Below are 16,174 nucleotides of genomic sequence, written 5' to 3' on the forward strand. Positions count from 1 at the left end.
AACTAACCCCGGTAACCACAGCTTCTTATAACAAATCAGCCATATGGTGGGGAAAAAGGGTTTATGAGAAGCAAAGCTGTCCACTCTCCTGGCTTTATATTTAAAATATCTCAATGAATAGTTTCTGAAGCAAATAGGACTCATGCCAGGTATATTATGAAATCATTGAATTTGATATTTTCTTGTTTTAAAACTGTTCCCCATCAACTTTCCTATGTCTACTGTCCTTATGTTATCTTTACCAAAATAAGAACTATCTCATATCTAGTTATTTGTACTTGTGGATTCCTTGCATGAGTCTGCACATGATAGGTCTAAATAAATATTTGTTTGGAGTGGAAGTGGCTAGAGGTCAGATTGTATGAATCCATTTTAATATAGTGTTTTTTTGAGTTTTAGGTTTTGCTCGTCTTTGTTATAGACTGAAAAATGTAAACTGATTCCAGAAATTATAGACACTAGTAAGCAGATGCGGGGGCGCGGAGGGAGAGGAGGTTTGAGAAGAGTCCTTCTGAAATTATATTAGATGCTCTCAAATGATTCTTTTGGGAAATTTGAGGCAGTCACATTGGATTGACTTAGATAGGACTGATTGCACCATATCAGCCCCAGCTTACATAGGATTGAGAACAGTAGGTGCTATATGGCTAACTGATGAGTAAGCGATTAGTGATTTTAGGTCTGTTTGACGTAAGCAAATAGAGCTCATCATAATTATTCCTCATAGGGATAGTATTAGGAATGGATAGGCTAGAGTATGCTCCTCCTAGGCCAGGAGCCTGGCCAGCCCTTGCACCAATGTTCCTATCAACAGGTTTCTTCTACCACCTCACTGCCTCTTCCTAAACCTTGTCTTCTTTCTTTAACATTGAGCTCAACCATCCTTTTTGCTTGTTTTATTTAACATCATTTTATTTAAGTTATATTTTATAGTAAGTCTCCCCTCAACCGTACGATACATGCAATGAATTTTAACCTTAATCATCTTCCTTATAAAGAAGTATTGTATTTAGAGAAGGGAGAAATAATAAAATGTATAAAATTAGAATAGAAATATTACCTTAGAGATCATCTAGACCTGAAGTTGTCAAATATTGTTAAATATTAACTTTTGTGGTACAAGTCTTTTGTTGCCCAAAGAACTCCAACATTTAAAGTAAATGAGAGTTGAAGTAGGGTTGTAGGAAGGCCTGCAGTGGGCTCACCTTCACAATCTGAGGGTATCTGAGGGTACTGAGGATCACTCTGAGGATCTGAGTTTGAAAAACCAATGATTAGTTCATTCATACTATTTTATATAAATCAGGACACTGAAAACCAGAAGGAAAAGAGTGCCAATGTTTACCTATATATGGATAGATAGTAGATATGTGGATAGGCAGGTAGGTATGTAGATAGGCAGTTAGATGAATAGTATAATATATATGTATATATATAAACATACACATATATCCCATCATTTAATCCTTATAATATTCTAGAAGGTATATGGTTCTATAGATAAGTAGATGAGGAAAGCTTTTAAGTTGATAGAGTTAGGTCTTTTTGGGGACAAATCTACATTCTTTCCGTTGTATCTTCACAATGTCAGCTGGTCACCTTGCCCAATGCCACACATGGGGAGGGACAGGACTGGGACCCAGACCTGCTTTTTGACCCAGAGTTATTCCCTCAGATCACCTGTTCTTTTTAGTCAGTGACAAAATAGTACCTGCTAAAAAACTGAGCAAATAGAAAAGGAAAGACACTCTAGCTGTATTCACCTTGAGAAGGGTTAATGTTCTCAGTTCTCTATCTTTTAACAAGTAGAAGGTTGTGTCAAATGACTGGAAGAAAAGCTGGTTTACAATAATTTTTATACTATGTAAGCATTTCTCTTAGCTTGGAGAATTTTGCATGAAACCCAGCTTCCTAATTCAAAAAATTATATAATGAATTATTTTTTCTCAAAGTGTACTTTCTTTATGGCCTGAGAATTGAAGGTTGACATTGAATAAGTATTCACTATTTTAATGTTTCATAAATTTGAGGGATACATACTATGTAATCATTAACATTACTTTTACATTTGGAACATAAAATCAAACACAACCAACTGCGACATTAGAGTTCCAAAATGATACACAGAAAATCTGAATGTGCCCTGTTGACTTATGCTGAGGTACGCCAAGTACAGCCTTATTATGCAGATTCTTAGAATAACAGGCCATGGATATCTTAGATTCTTGCCTCTAGTTGCTGACACTCTGGTTTTGTTTGCTTGTTTGTTTTGTATCTTTTTAAAAATCTGGACCATTTAGGGACAGATCTTCAAGATGAGGTGTTTTTATTTTAGGAACAGATCTTCAGGATGAGGGGTTTTTTCTGGTTATTTTTTTCTCTTGGCTCCTATATCATTTTTTATATTTCTTCTTTTTAAATTCTTCCTGTCCCTCAAGTTTTCTTCCATAGGACAAGGGCTTCTTTTTAATCCTCTGTGTGTCCTCTAACCCCCTCCCCCTTCTTCTTCAGTGCTCACATAATGCCTGGCACTAAGTGAGAGAGAAGGGGGAAAGGATATGGTTGAGTCAGATCAAAAGGGCAAGAACTCTAGAATCAGGACTTCTTCCCTTGGTGTAGCCAGAGTGTTTTGTGAATAGAGTCCACTAGTATTTTTTCTTCAGTGTTCTTTTCTAACAAAGATAGAATAGTGAATAGTTTTTGATCTTACCTTTGTTACGAAACACTTTACAATAGTTATTTAATGAGTAGCAGCACCTTTCCAGGACTGGGGTACACAAGTGAAGGGAACACTGTCCAGGCCCCAGGAGCTCAAGGTGCAGTTGAGAAGACAAACATGCCCACACTCGTAGTGCTGTGTGGGGTGATAAGGGCATCGAGAAGCCCTGTGTATTTTCCAGTGATGGTACAAAGGAATGAGTGATTGACTCTCTCTGTGAAAAGGAACCAGCAACAGGTGCCCAGGAGAGTGGCATGTGAATTGGGATTTGAACAGTCAACAGGAGTCTGCCAGCCAGACTCTGGGGTGCGGGCACAGGGACAGCACAGGCAGACATGTGGCATGTGGGCAGCATGGTCATTGGCACGAATCTACAGATGTTCTGGAATTACTAGAGTATACTTTGAGAGGGAAGTGGTGGTAAGAAATTAAGACAGGTAGGAAGGGATCAAATCAGGAGAACTTCATATGTCACATGATAATATTTCAACATTATCTGATGGGCAGTGCTGAGCTGATGAGTAGTTTTAAGTAGGGAGAGACTATTTTCAGCTGTGTGTTTTATAGAATGTCAACTTTCTGTTAGTATGTGGGATATACTGGAGAGGCAGAATGTAGGTGTGAGGGGATGGGTTGAGGTCATTGGGTCATGAGGTGAAATTCAAACTGGTGTGGCAGGAATAGGAAACTGATAGGAGGAACCATTTAGAATGTTGTTGAATGGAGAGGCGGTGTCAGCTCAGGTTTTTGGCTTGAGTCTCTGGTTTGTAATGCCATCAACCAATATAGGCAACATTGATAAAGAAATGCCAATCACTTTAATTTCCTATTTCAGATAGCACACACCAACCACAGTTGTGGCTTTGTTTGAAATTTAGGCTCTTGAAAGAGTGAGTACACTTTCACGCTCATCACCATGTTCAGCCTTTACCATCTCCCTGGGAAATAGGTAGTAAGTATGACAAAAGGGTCATATCTTCTATAGGGAATTAATCCTCAGGTATTTGCTTTTGTTCAAAATTGCCCCTGAAAGTCCTGTAGGGAACTCTGGGTTGAAGACCAGCTTATTATTTCTCAAAAAGACTTCAGATCTCTAAACATGAGAAGCATGCTGAACCCAGTGAGACGTGCTCACTAAGAGAGGCATGAAGAAGGAACAGTGACTCCAGGTGGGGGCGGGGCACCAGTTAATTTCTCTCATTTCTCAGTTCCAGCTCATTGGGGCATATGATTGTTAGGCTCCTGGGCTAAATGAAAGATTTCCCAATCATACCCCTCCGTTTTCATTGTTGAAGTAATATATGTTAGTTACACCTGTGGCATAAGCACTGCATGTCCCCTTTTTATACAGTGAGCCAGACACACAATCTGTCACTTGTCCAAAGATAGAATAGTTAGCTGGCAGAGCTATGACTTAATGTACCCAGGTCTCAGATTCCAGTTAAGGCGAATCTTACCAATTTTTGTTTTAGAATAAGTATTCATAATGATAGGAAATTGGAATGAATGTTTTACCAAGAGGATATAGGAAATTGCATTTAATTTTCTTTATAATTTGATTCTACACGATGAATGTTATATGTAGAAAAAATGTTCATTGAGGGAAATATATTTAGTTGAGTTTTGGTTAATCAGCATTCAGTGAAAATAAACAGTTGTCTGGCTGTCATAAGCTGAATAGCATGGCTTGGCTCTACTGCATTTTGGTTAGTTCAGGAGTTTATCAGTTGTCCCAGATGATGATTTTATGCTAATAAAATCATCAGGAGATAGACTTTTGTAAATCATACTCAGCTGGCAGGTGTGCTACTGGGCATAAAATGAAATTCTATTTTTTAAATTAATTTTTGGGTATCTCTGACCAACAACCAGGATCATTTTCTACCTAGGGTATCTCTTGTTGAGTAGTCCCACTTGGAGAGAAATTACAGATTGGGGGTTTCTTTGCATGAAATTACAGTCTGGAACACTGATCAAGCAGTGCTATTCTCTTATCCACACCCTTTGAGGATTATAATTTGAACATCAATTCTTATTTATTTTCTAGTTTGTACTTTTAAAGGTCAATTATATGTGTGTGTGTACAGTAATAATCTGCATATGTAGAGTACTACATTTTATAATTTATAAATAATTAAAAAAATTTAAAAACCTGCTTCCTTCTTTAAAACATTTGAAACTACTGATCTAGAGCACTGTTCTAAAATAGGTCAATGATTAGATTATTCTGGGAACTTTTTTACAACCACAGATTCCTGGGGCTGCTCCCAGAAGATTCTGGTTAAGTGGGTCAGTCTAGAGTAGTAGCTATCAAACATCAGTATGCACTTCAGAATCACCCAGAGGTCTGGCTTGTTAAAACTCAGAGTTTCTGATTTTAGTGGTTTGGGGAGTGGGGCCTGAGAATTTGCATTTCTAACAAGCTCCCAGGTGATGCTGCTGCTTCAGGGATGCACTTTGAGAACCGCCGGTCCAGTGTGGACTCAGGACATGGGCCTCTCTGAGCTCAGGTGATAAACATGATCTAGATTTGCTCTCTTCTCCCCTAGACAGTTCTTGCAGATGTTCGTTCATTTTGTTTTCTCTTTTTTACTCCCGTTACTGTGAGAGAGGCAAGCGGCTGGTTTTCACACTGCAGTTTTCAATATTAGTATGGAGGGTAAGAGCACTAGTGTGTTCAGGCAGATTCAGACTTACAGGGAATACATATGGGTGGCTTAAGTCAGTCCTGTAGCCACTCTGTGAGGTACTTATTTGCATCTGGAAAACTGAGACAGGTCCCTCATGGCTTGGCTGATTTGTACAATATTTGGGAATAGAAATAACACTGTTATCCATTAAAGAGCAGATTTTAAGTCAATAAGAAAAATATACGGTTGTTACAATCAGGTCTTTTTTAAAATTAGGAATCAATAGATTGATATAAAATGAAGTATGCAATGAGTGTAAATGCCACAGAAACTTTAGGAACAAGACAATTCATTTCCTTTGAATTATATAAAATATATCCATCGGCAAATAGCACTTTTACAATAGTGCATTACATTAGCCATTTAAATGCCTGTGCAATGTGTAAAAACTGCTTGCTAGATTAAATGATGTAGAAGAGCATTTCTATAATGCTTAGTGTCTGCTTCACTCACCGTCACTGGGGCACTCAGAAGTTTAAGAGGCATTATATACTTTCACTGTTTGGCAGGCAATTAAATGTAGATGTCACTGGACTGATTTACAAGAAGAAAGCAGTGGCTTTGCTATGTTGGTGCAGGTTTGTTTTTACAACTCTTAAAACAATTATATGTGTATTACACTTCCTTTCTGTTTATCCTTTGAAATGTGTAGTTTGTTGCCTTTTATCTCACTGTTTTAAAATTGAAATAAATGGGGAGGACCACTTGAGATTACATGTAATTTAGGAAAATAGAACATATAACATCAATTCTTTTGGGGGGTACTTTAGCACTAGTTTTTGATCTGCCCTCTCGGCAGAGAGACCCATTTAATACTTCATGCATTTGATAAAGGCTGCCTTAAATGGGGTCATTCTGTATTTAGAACAAATGAGAAAAATGTTCCAGAAATCTCCTCCAGGAGTATTAGTCTTTTTACAAAATAGCTTTAAATGGACTGTAATTATAACAAGAAGAACCATTGCTAGAGTATATAAGTCAGTTTAACCTTTTAAAGGCAGAACCCAAAATGTGTATGTATGTTATAAATAAGTTTATGAAATTAACATGTGATTGTCTTCCACTCGCTTCTCAGAATCAGGAGCTTATTTGCAATTCAATTCATGTAACAATCAGTATATAAATAGTACACGTGCTTTGCTTACTTTATAAAGGTGGGTGAAGGGTGATAATGTGTAGACTGAAAAGAGTATGAACTTTGGACTCAGACCTCAGTTTAACTGCTGGCCCTACACAGAATTCTGTGTGACTTTGGGCAAGATATTTGATCACAAGAGATTAGCTAGTGTGGAGTGAATTGAGCTCTAAAGAATAAAGGAATAGCAGATGTGAGGAGTAGCCACTGGTCCAGGACAGAAATAGAGCTCCAAGGAGGAGATCCTTCTAGAGCTGAGATCCAGGACATGACTGTGGCTCAGTGGATGACACAAAAGTCACTGTGGGGACACACTGATACAATGTAGAAGAAATGTGTCCTTTAGGGTGGCTTGGACAGCTGTTTATCTGAGGTGCCCCTTTGGAGGTGCTACAAAGCCACTGAGGGGGGCTGGGCAAGCTTCTCTCTGCTGGCCACCATGCACCAGGGCAGCTGAGCACTGGGAGGGCCCCTGCACCGCCAGCCTTGTGCTGGAGAAGCCTCGAGTGCCGAGAAGCCTTCAAGGGAGCCCACTCCTTCCCCCTGCAGTGCCTCTCCAGAACCCACTACTGTCAAAGCTTAACATCTTAACAACTGGGGCAGGAAACTTAGTTGGCCTGGATACATTTTTTGCAGAGCAAGCAATGAAATGTGAATTTAGAGCTGAAGGAATATGTTGATAACTGGCACAAATAATATTAATAGTTGCCTTTAGAGTTTTTAAGGTTAAATAATACATGTAGACATTTGCATGGTTTTTGCTATGTAACACATTCTTTGAATCAGACATATTGAGACAATAGACTTATACTGGTTGTGAGGAGTAAGTGAAATAATTAGTATTTATTGCCTTGAGCAGACTCTGGCTAGCACGTGACAGATGTTCACAAAATGGTAGCTATTAATGCCAGAGAACTTTGTGGGTCACAGGTTGCACCCCGACTGTGTTAGTAGGGCTCTCACATAGTAGTTTTGATTGATAACCTCAGGATGAATAAATAGCCCCAGGTAATGGTTCTAACTCCAAATCTTTAAGACCACAGGCAACACTGTTGGAAGAATTGTTAAGTCAGTCTAGTGGATCTAGACTCGCCTTTTACAAAATTGAACGGTACAGAAATGAAAAAAATACCAGTGTATGCTATGGCAGTAGAGAGAAATTTGGCTTGTAAAATGTACGTCTGCATGTCCTGGGTAAAGACAGTGGGTGACAATCAAAATAATTTTAAGTACTGCCCTAAATGGTGGGCTCCGACCCTTGTCTGCTTCTCTTTGCCTTCGCACCAAGCCTGGCGCTTCAGGAGGGTATAGAATGGTCCTGCGAAAGATCCTCCAGGGTCCTTTGCGGGAAAAGTGGACCATCTTCGTCTTCACAGCTTCTCTGTTAGTGATGTCATCCTCTTCTTAGATCTGAATAATTCTCTGCTACTCTAAAGCAAGAAGAAAGATAAATTCTCCCCAATATGCAAATGACAATATTTTATTTTCATAAATCAAGAATGACCTTTATAGACAACTAGCCTTGCTATGTAATTATTGCCAGAAAAAGAAGACTTCAGCTTTTCTAACGCGAAGGCCATAATTTGTGGAGACTTCATTAACATTTAACCGGCTTATAGTTTTCAGCCATAATAAAAAATGAACGTATTCAGTGATGTAGTCACCTTTGTAGCTGATTCATCTTGGAGTACACCAGGGCAGGGCTGGGTGTTTTGTGGGGCTCCATTAAAATTATTTGCATTGTTTAGATGGATATTACATTATAATTGTAAAAAAATTTGGACAAAATTATTGCAGCTGAATTCTGCATAGAATATTGGGGAGTTTATTACCTATTTTTCTAAAAAGAATTTATTGGTTCCTGTCATGTACCAACTCTAGGAAATAACAAGATGGCAAAGATACAGTTATAATCAAAATGACTTTTGAGCAGAATTCTTACCCCACCTATAGGCTTTCAGATACCTTTCTTTTGTAATTCTTCAGTTTTCATGAAAAAATACCCGGCCTACTGCTGTCTAAAGTACATGGTTCTACACTTCAGTAATAGCACAGACTAGTTGCAATTTTTAGTTGGGGAGTAAATACACAAACTTTAGCAGCCCACTAAGACTTTGTTGAGAGAAACAATATTCATAAAGGCCATTTTCAAGGATATTACAGCTTTAATCCTAGAATGTACCGAGCTCCCACAAAATCAAGTTTATTGAATCAAAGTTTGATGACATGCTATCATACCATGTTACTTAATAGACCCTAAAACCCATTGCTCTGCTCTGGTGGATGCTGTTGAGAGCTCTGTTCATTAGCTTATGTTGATTGCTTCTTACCACGGTCCTGGGATGATAATTCTCTCTGGATTGGGAGTAGTTGTGTTTCTTTTGGATTTGCAACTTGGAAAATACTGTCACATCTTGTTAAGAATCTGGGCTGTCAACACAAGATACCTGGGTTCAAATCTCTGCTTTATTACCTTCCAATTTTGAGACCCTGTGTAAGCTGTAACCTCTGTGCCTCAGTTTTTAAATTTGCAAAACAAAGATCATAGTATCAACCTTATAGGGTTGACATCAGGATTAAACAAGTCCTCAGTAAATAATAGCCCCTATTAGTAGTTTTAGTATTAATATTATTATCTCATGGATGCTGTGAATTATGTAAATCAATTCTATTTTCTTCATTGCACTGACTATCCCAAGCTCAAAGTGAAATTTGTGGCTAACTTCCAGTAAATGACCCTGGTGACAATTTTTATTACTTGGTGGTGATGGTAGAATCCTCCTTATATTCCTGGTATAATCTTATTCTCCCTTCCTTCCTTCCTTCCTTCCTTCCTTCCTTCCTTCCTTCCTTCCTTCCTTCCTTCCTTCCTCCCTCCCTCCCTCCCTCCCTCCCTCCCTCCCTCCCTCCCTCCCTCCCTCCCTCCCTTCCTTCCTTCCTTCCTTCCTTCCTTCCTTCCTTTCCTTCTCTCTCTCTCTCTCTCTCTTTCTTTCTTTCTTTTTTGCTTACTTTCCTTGCTTTTTAAACTTTTACTTTTCTTTGATTTTGTTAATTTAATTTTTATGTCATTTGTAGCATAGCATGTCATGGAATAGGTCATGGAATCATTTTTACACAGGAATCATCAGTGTTGTCCATGACCTGAGTATTTGACACCCATTGACACTTTATTTTGCATAACAATTCATTGTTCATTCAGCACGTGTAGTATTGTAGTGTGTTGTGCTCACATTGGTTACGGAAAAGCCTTTCTTTCTCAACAAGGTATGATGGAAGCATGTGGGCACGTCCATACGTGTAAGTATGTGTGTGTGCGACAGAACATGAATGATGCAGGCCACCGCCCCACACATCTTGCATCACCTTTCCTCCACAGAAGAGAAATAATTTACTTTGATTTGTCAGAGGAATATAGTCCAGCCATGAGTTGTTGGGCGTCTGTCCAAGTAAGACAATCCTGGACGAACCATGGCGGAGTCTGCGGCTGACCACATGCCTGTACATGATGGCAAGCTGTGTGATTCTGGAAATCAAGGAGACTTATTTTTGGAAGTGCTCATTTATTTCACTGAGTTTCAGCAGACTTTGCTTCCTTTTCCTGTTCTTCACGGCCCCAAAGCATTCGCAAACCCTAGCCAGCCCTCTGTCCTTCGTTCCCACATGCTCCATAGAGGAGCCCACAGGAGTGTGCTGCAGGAGCCCTCACAACTCTTTACCTTCTTATGAAATGCACTTTGAAATTTCCAATTATATATTCCAGCTATTGGCAATGAAACGAACTCACGAGAGTAATTGTTGTATGAGGTTTATGTGGCAAGAAGAAATGTAAAAACTAATAATAACTGATATGGCTGAACATGCCTGACACTGTGTTGCAGTAGCTTTACATTTGCAGTGCAATTGAATGATTAGAAATACCGCATGAGGTACATGTTATCTTTATTTTGCAAGTAAGGAAATGAGAGTTCAGAGCTGTCTCCAATCACAAAGCTAGGAGTGGAGGAATGGAGGGGGTGCCAGGTGTTTGACCCCAGAACCTGTTCACTTCTTCCACTACACAGAGCTGCCTTAAAAACCAAAAGTTTAATTTGCTTACTCTCAAATTGATTATTTCAAATCTGATGTTGTTTGCCTTAATCTCAGCTCATTTTAGCTCAATAAACCACCTTTGGTATTTTAGGGTCTCTCATCTGTTGGATGAGTGCCAATAGATCTGAAAATTGGTGTGTAGGGGGATATATCTTCCAGCAATAGGAAATTCATAGTCTCTCCCATTTTCCAGTGGTTCGATAATCATACATGGGTCCAGAAAGAACCATATCATAATTTTTATGCTTCCTTTCAAGTGATAAAAGTAGCTTTATGTAATAGGAAAATTATATCCTTGCGCCAGCGCTGCATTAGTCTTTGGGGCTGCTGTCAGCGGTGCATTCTCTTCCCTATATATTCGGTTATATCTTTAGTGCCAACAGTCGCTTCATAAACCAGGTCTTTAACCAGCCTTGAGTTGTTTTGTGGATGCCCATAGCTGTTTCTCACTGTTTAAGATTGCACTGCAGGACTTCCATCAATGTGCTATCTATGTTTCCATCGAGGGGTCCCTTCTCTGTCAAAATTCATGGTTATTTTTTTCTTTCTGAACATTATTAGTGCTACCCACTGTTTGGACTTATTGCTACAGTACAGAAGCTGTTTTCTACATCAAATTTAGGGTTTGCAACCAAGGGAAAATATTTTTCTTACATGTTTGCATAGTCTTCTAACATTTCTTACCCCAGATTGGAAAGTTGTTAGTATTATGTGCTTTAAACAAATCCACTTTGTTTCTTTGAACTTGTTAAAACTGAGTGAGAGGGAAGTATAAATTACTACTTGTCAAGCTGAAATATTAAGTTGATGCTGCATTTTGTAGTATGTTTCTGTTCCCAGTGGATTGTTTAATTGACCAGTTCTGTTAAATGTGTTACAGAAAACAGCATCCAAGGCCGCTGATTTCACTGTCAGCCTGGAGCTAGCAACTATGAGAAAGTTAGAAAGCTGGAAGAGACTTTTTGAAAGGGCCTGAGCTCCCTCACTCTGCCCTGTTTAACATTTTTTTATCAGTGATTTGGAGGCAGACATAAAAGCATGCTTATCAAATTAGCAGATAATTCAAGCCTAGGTAGGATGACTAATATCCAAATGACAAAACCAGGATTCCAGAAGCTCACAACAGGCTGGAGTGATGCACTGAAAACAAAGAGATGGGGTTTAGTGAGGATAAATGTCCGTCCTGTGTTTGCATTCCGAAAGTCACTTACCTTAGTACAGGAGAGGAGAAATTGGCTCAATGGCAGTGATGTGAATTTCAGGCTTCTATGGGATTTCAGGCCCCTACAAGCTCAAAGTGCACCAGCACTCTGCTCAGACTGTTGGAAGAACATGAGGTCCAGGAAAGCTGCCAGTTAACTTAGTACTGGGAGTCCTTCTTTTGGAAAAGTGCTGATAAACCAGGATGGTGAAAGTCTTCCTACCTTCTAGTCAGAAGAACTGGGGGGGGGGAGGGGGGGAGCAAAGCATGTTTTGCCTAGAGAAGTGAAGACTTAGAACATGACACCTCTTTTCAAATAAGCAGCTTTCCTGTGTAAGAGCTGAGACTTTTTACTATTTCTCCAGAGGGTAGAGCTAAGATAAATGAGTAGACATTTCAGGAAGCACAGTTTGGGCCTTTATAAGGGGGAATTATCTACATTGTAGGGATGCTTTTTAAAATTCTCAGTGCCTCACCTGTTCACAAGCTGTCTGTCTGTCTAGAAGATTGTAAAACTGACTTAAGCATTTGGATGGAAGTTGAACCAGATGACCCCTAACATGTGTCTTACCTCTGAGGTTGTACAATTGCTGTTTTATTTATCTTATTGCTGCCAGGGCATACATTGCAGACATAGTGTAATAATATTCCTTTTTGTGTGTGTGATTGATCAGAACCCTTAATTTTTATCATTGACAAGTAATTGTAATTAATATTTTTAATGAATGTAATGAATAGAATTATATAATGGATAGTAGAATTTTCATAATAATTGATATGGCCAATTGAACCATTCACTTTTGAAATATGAAACATTGGAGAAAATAGCTGCTACTATAGTAATTTAAAGTAACAGGAGACATTTAAAGATGTGGAGTGGGACTCAGAATCATCTGTGTGCCCCAGGAAGCTGAAACAGCTGAATTGCTTTGTATATACTGCATTTTGTTTTCTTCTTTTTTTTTTAAGTAGCCTTATTTCTAGCACCAAAATTAAGCAGATGTTTACAACATGTTTAGGTTTAATTTATTCTTGCCTTTAAAAATTATGGACTATAAGCACATTTATAATCTCTTTTAATTTTGAGGTCTCAATTATTCAAATTATTAAACTAAAATCAGTTTCTATGTTAGATTTAGAATAATCCTTAGAAAAATATTTTACAAGCTATGCCCATGGTCTCTATTGCATTTTGTCCCCTACTATCATGCCAGTGTTGTGGTGAAAGCATTTCTCTTTTACTCTTTTTGAACAAATTATAATGGCTTTTCTGTTGAAAATGAATTGAATACTTTGGGCGGTTCTTTTAAAGTTTTGAACACAAGACCAGTTATTCTAAATTCCTGTGAATCTGGAAAATATGAATTATAAATTTGCTTAGGTCATACTTTGAATGTATTTTACAAATATTGGTTCTTTTGGGGGAACAATATAATCTAGCAGTACTGGCAAGACATGGTTAATACTCAGCTAGTGCTTAGCAAGGGTACAGTAGGGTCAAGATCCGCAGTTCCTCAGCACAAAGTTTAAATCAAATTCAGTTAGCATCAGGTAGGTTAACGGTAACCTGTAATCATCATAGCTTTTTCCTGAGGTCTGGTGTTATTTACATTGCTTTTCATTCTTTTACATTTTAGGAGGTTGTCTCTTCGATGAACCATATAGCACGTGTGGATATAATCAAGCTGAAGATGATGACTTCAACTGGGAGCAGGTGAACACCTTGACCAAACCAACTTCTGATCCATGGATGCCATCAGGTTTGCATTTAGTTTTAAATTTGTTTGTTTGTTTGTTTTTTAAATCAAAGGTTCACAAGAGTCTTAATCACAGTGAACATTCGCTGGATATAGGTTGAATGAATGAGGGTATTGGTCTTTGAGTGTGGCAGTCAAGGGCCAGTTAACTAGAGAGAATGCTACTGCAATTAAGAGGACTGGTTACAAAGAGTTTACCTTTGTCCTTCTTTCTTTAGCAGGGGCGGGAACCCTTTTTCCTCTTAAGGGTCATTTGGATATTTATAACATCATTTGAGGGCCATACAAAATTATCAGTTTAAAAATTTGCCTGCTATATTTGGTCAAACATTTAATTAACTCACCCCTACAGTGTTAAAGATCAAAGACCAGTTGTATCCTGGAACAATCAGTTGGGTAATTTAGGGAACAGAGGGGAAGCAACTTTGTAAATATCTGGCCTTTGAAGGTTCTTCAGCCTTTGGAAGAATGAAGTAGGGATATTTAGATGTTCTGTTTGAATTTACTCTCATTCTATTGACTAATAGAATACTTGGTGATGAATATTAGGTTTTTGTAGCTTAATATCTCTGAATGTTACCTATTCTAAAACTTTTTTAGTTCCATATGATTTCTAATAATTATAAACAGTGTGCCCTCAACCATTCCCAAACGGGTTGTAAGTCATTGTTGGGACATGCGCGTGGTTTGGGTGTCAGCAGGAAGGTGGGGAAAGACTAGCAGTCCAATTCCTCTACCTCTCTATGCCTATGGGAATGGTCCAGATGAAACACATTCAGTCTAGCCGGTGTGACTCAGCAGTTGAACATCGAGCTAGGATCCAGGAGATCGAGGTTCGATTCCCAGTCAGGGCACATGCCCGACTTGATCCCCAATAAGGGGTGTGCAGGAAGCAGCCCATCAATGACTCATCACTGATGTTTCTCTCTCGCTCTCCCTCTCCCTTCCTCTCTTTGAAATCAACAAATACATATTTTAAAAAAACAAAACACATTTCATTGAAATGTAATAAATGTTCCATTGATAATTATCCCATCAGATTAAATGTTTTGCCTTGATATACAACTGCAAATACTGGTATTTTTTTTCCTACTATGTATTAAACAAAGTTTAGTCATTAAAAAATTTCTTTGAGCCCTAATATATGCTAATCACAATGCTGATTACTGTGGAAGATGAAAGATTATAAGAAATGATTCTCTTTTGGAACTTATCTACTTGGGAAAGAAAAAGTTACAAAACTAGAATTAGTGAACCATCTAAAATGATATATAATGATATAATGATGTACAGATTCGGTATAGGCTGAAGGTATTTGAAGAGCAGTTGTCTGACCTTAAAACCAATATTGTATAAAGAATATGGACTTGTGCCCAGCTGAGAAGTTAAGTTCTCGGTGAAATGTCATTGTTAGAAGTGAGGAGATATCATCTTATAAATTTGTGGATGGTATCCTAAGGTACGAATTTTAAACTGAGTTGTCAAAATGTATATATAGCCTTGAGATTTAAATACTATTTAGTTTCAAGTGTTTCCTCCCCTCCTCCTTTGTTCTCTCCCCTTTCTCCTCCCTTTTCATTAATATGTAAAACAATTTATTCTTTTCCTAAACAAACTCTAAAGGTGGCCCTCTCACACTAAAACAGAAACTAGTTTTATGAATTTTTCAGGAAAAATAGGTGACAAAATCAGATACAACCATAACCCTGTGAGGCTTGATATTTTAAATCTTCCTGTACAGTATCATTGGATGTGTTCTTGCCCGTGTATTTGTGTTTGGTCTCCCTTGTGCAGGCTCGTTCTGTGATCCTTAGACCATGGGTTGGCAAACTGTGTCCTGCAGGCCAGATCCAGCCTGCTGCCACTTTGTGTATGGTTTGCAAACTGAAAATGGTATTTACACTTTTGAATGGTTGAAAGACCAAAATAATGGTAATATTTTGTGTCACATGAAATTCAGATTTCAGTGTCCATAAACAAATTTGTATTGGCACACAGCCATGCCCATTTGTTAAATATTGCCTGTGGCTGGTTTCACGCCACCACGGCAGGGTGCGTAGCTGCAGACACGCGGCAGTGTCCACAAAGCCTGGATATTTCCTGTCTGGCTCTTTACAGAGAAATTTGTTCCGCCCATCTTAAACCATTTTGGCACCAGCATATAATTGTGGCTTTGGACTCTTGGTTTATATTGTTATTGTTTTCTGTACTCATAATTATTAACATACAAGCATTATTTCACAGTTTGTTTCACTTTCAGATTGTATGTTTTCCAAACATTGGGGCTATTAAAATCAGTAAGAAAAAAACATGATGATTAGGTTTTCTTCTATCTTTCCCATAAATGTGCTATCTATTAAAAGCATTGTGATTTTCTTTATTGTTTAGTAACGAAATTCTTGTGGGACTATTGTGAGTCTAAGAAGCAAATAACCCATCAAGATGAATTTAAAAATTATGATAGTGAGAGACTAAAATGTATATTCTAATTTTTTAATTTAATTAAAATTTTACTTTTTCTGTCTTCTTTGAAATAGGTGATCCAGTATGTAGGGTTTGTTTTTCTTTATCTTCATGTGTGAG

General features: G+C 38.2%; 1 protein-coding gene across 3 annotated transcripts in view; it reads left to right on the forward strand.

Moving 5' to 3' along the window:
- PTPRM (protein tyrosine phosphatase receptor type M) overlaps nt 1-16,174 on the forward strand; it is a 617,272-nt gene that overhangs the window by 135,142 nt on the left and 465,956 nt on the right. For all 3 annotated transcript variants that reach the window (XM_081149146.1, XM_081149148.1, XM_081149147.1), the window contains exon 2: nt 13,472-13,594. In XM_081149146.1, coding sequence (XP_081005272.1) covers nt 13,472-13,594 — 123 coding nt within the window. The remainder of the gene's footprint in view (nt 1-13,471; nt 13,595-16,174) is intronic.

Source organism: Miniopterus schreibersii (assembly GCF_964146895.1).
Source record: "Miniopterus schreibersii genome assembly, chromosome: 10".
Lineage (NCBI taxonomy): Eukaryota > Metazoa > Chordata > Mammalia > Chiroptera > Miniopteridae > Miniopterus > Miniopterus schreibersii.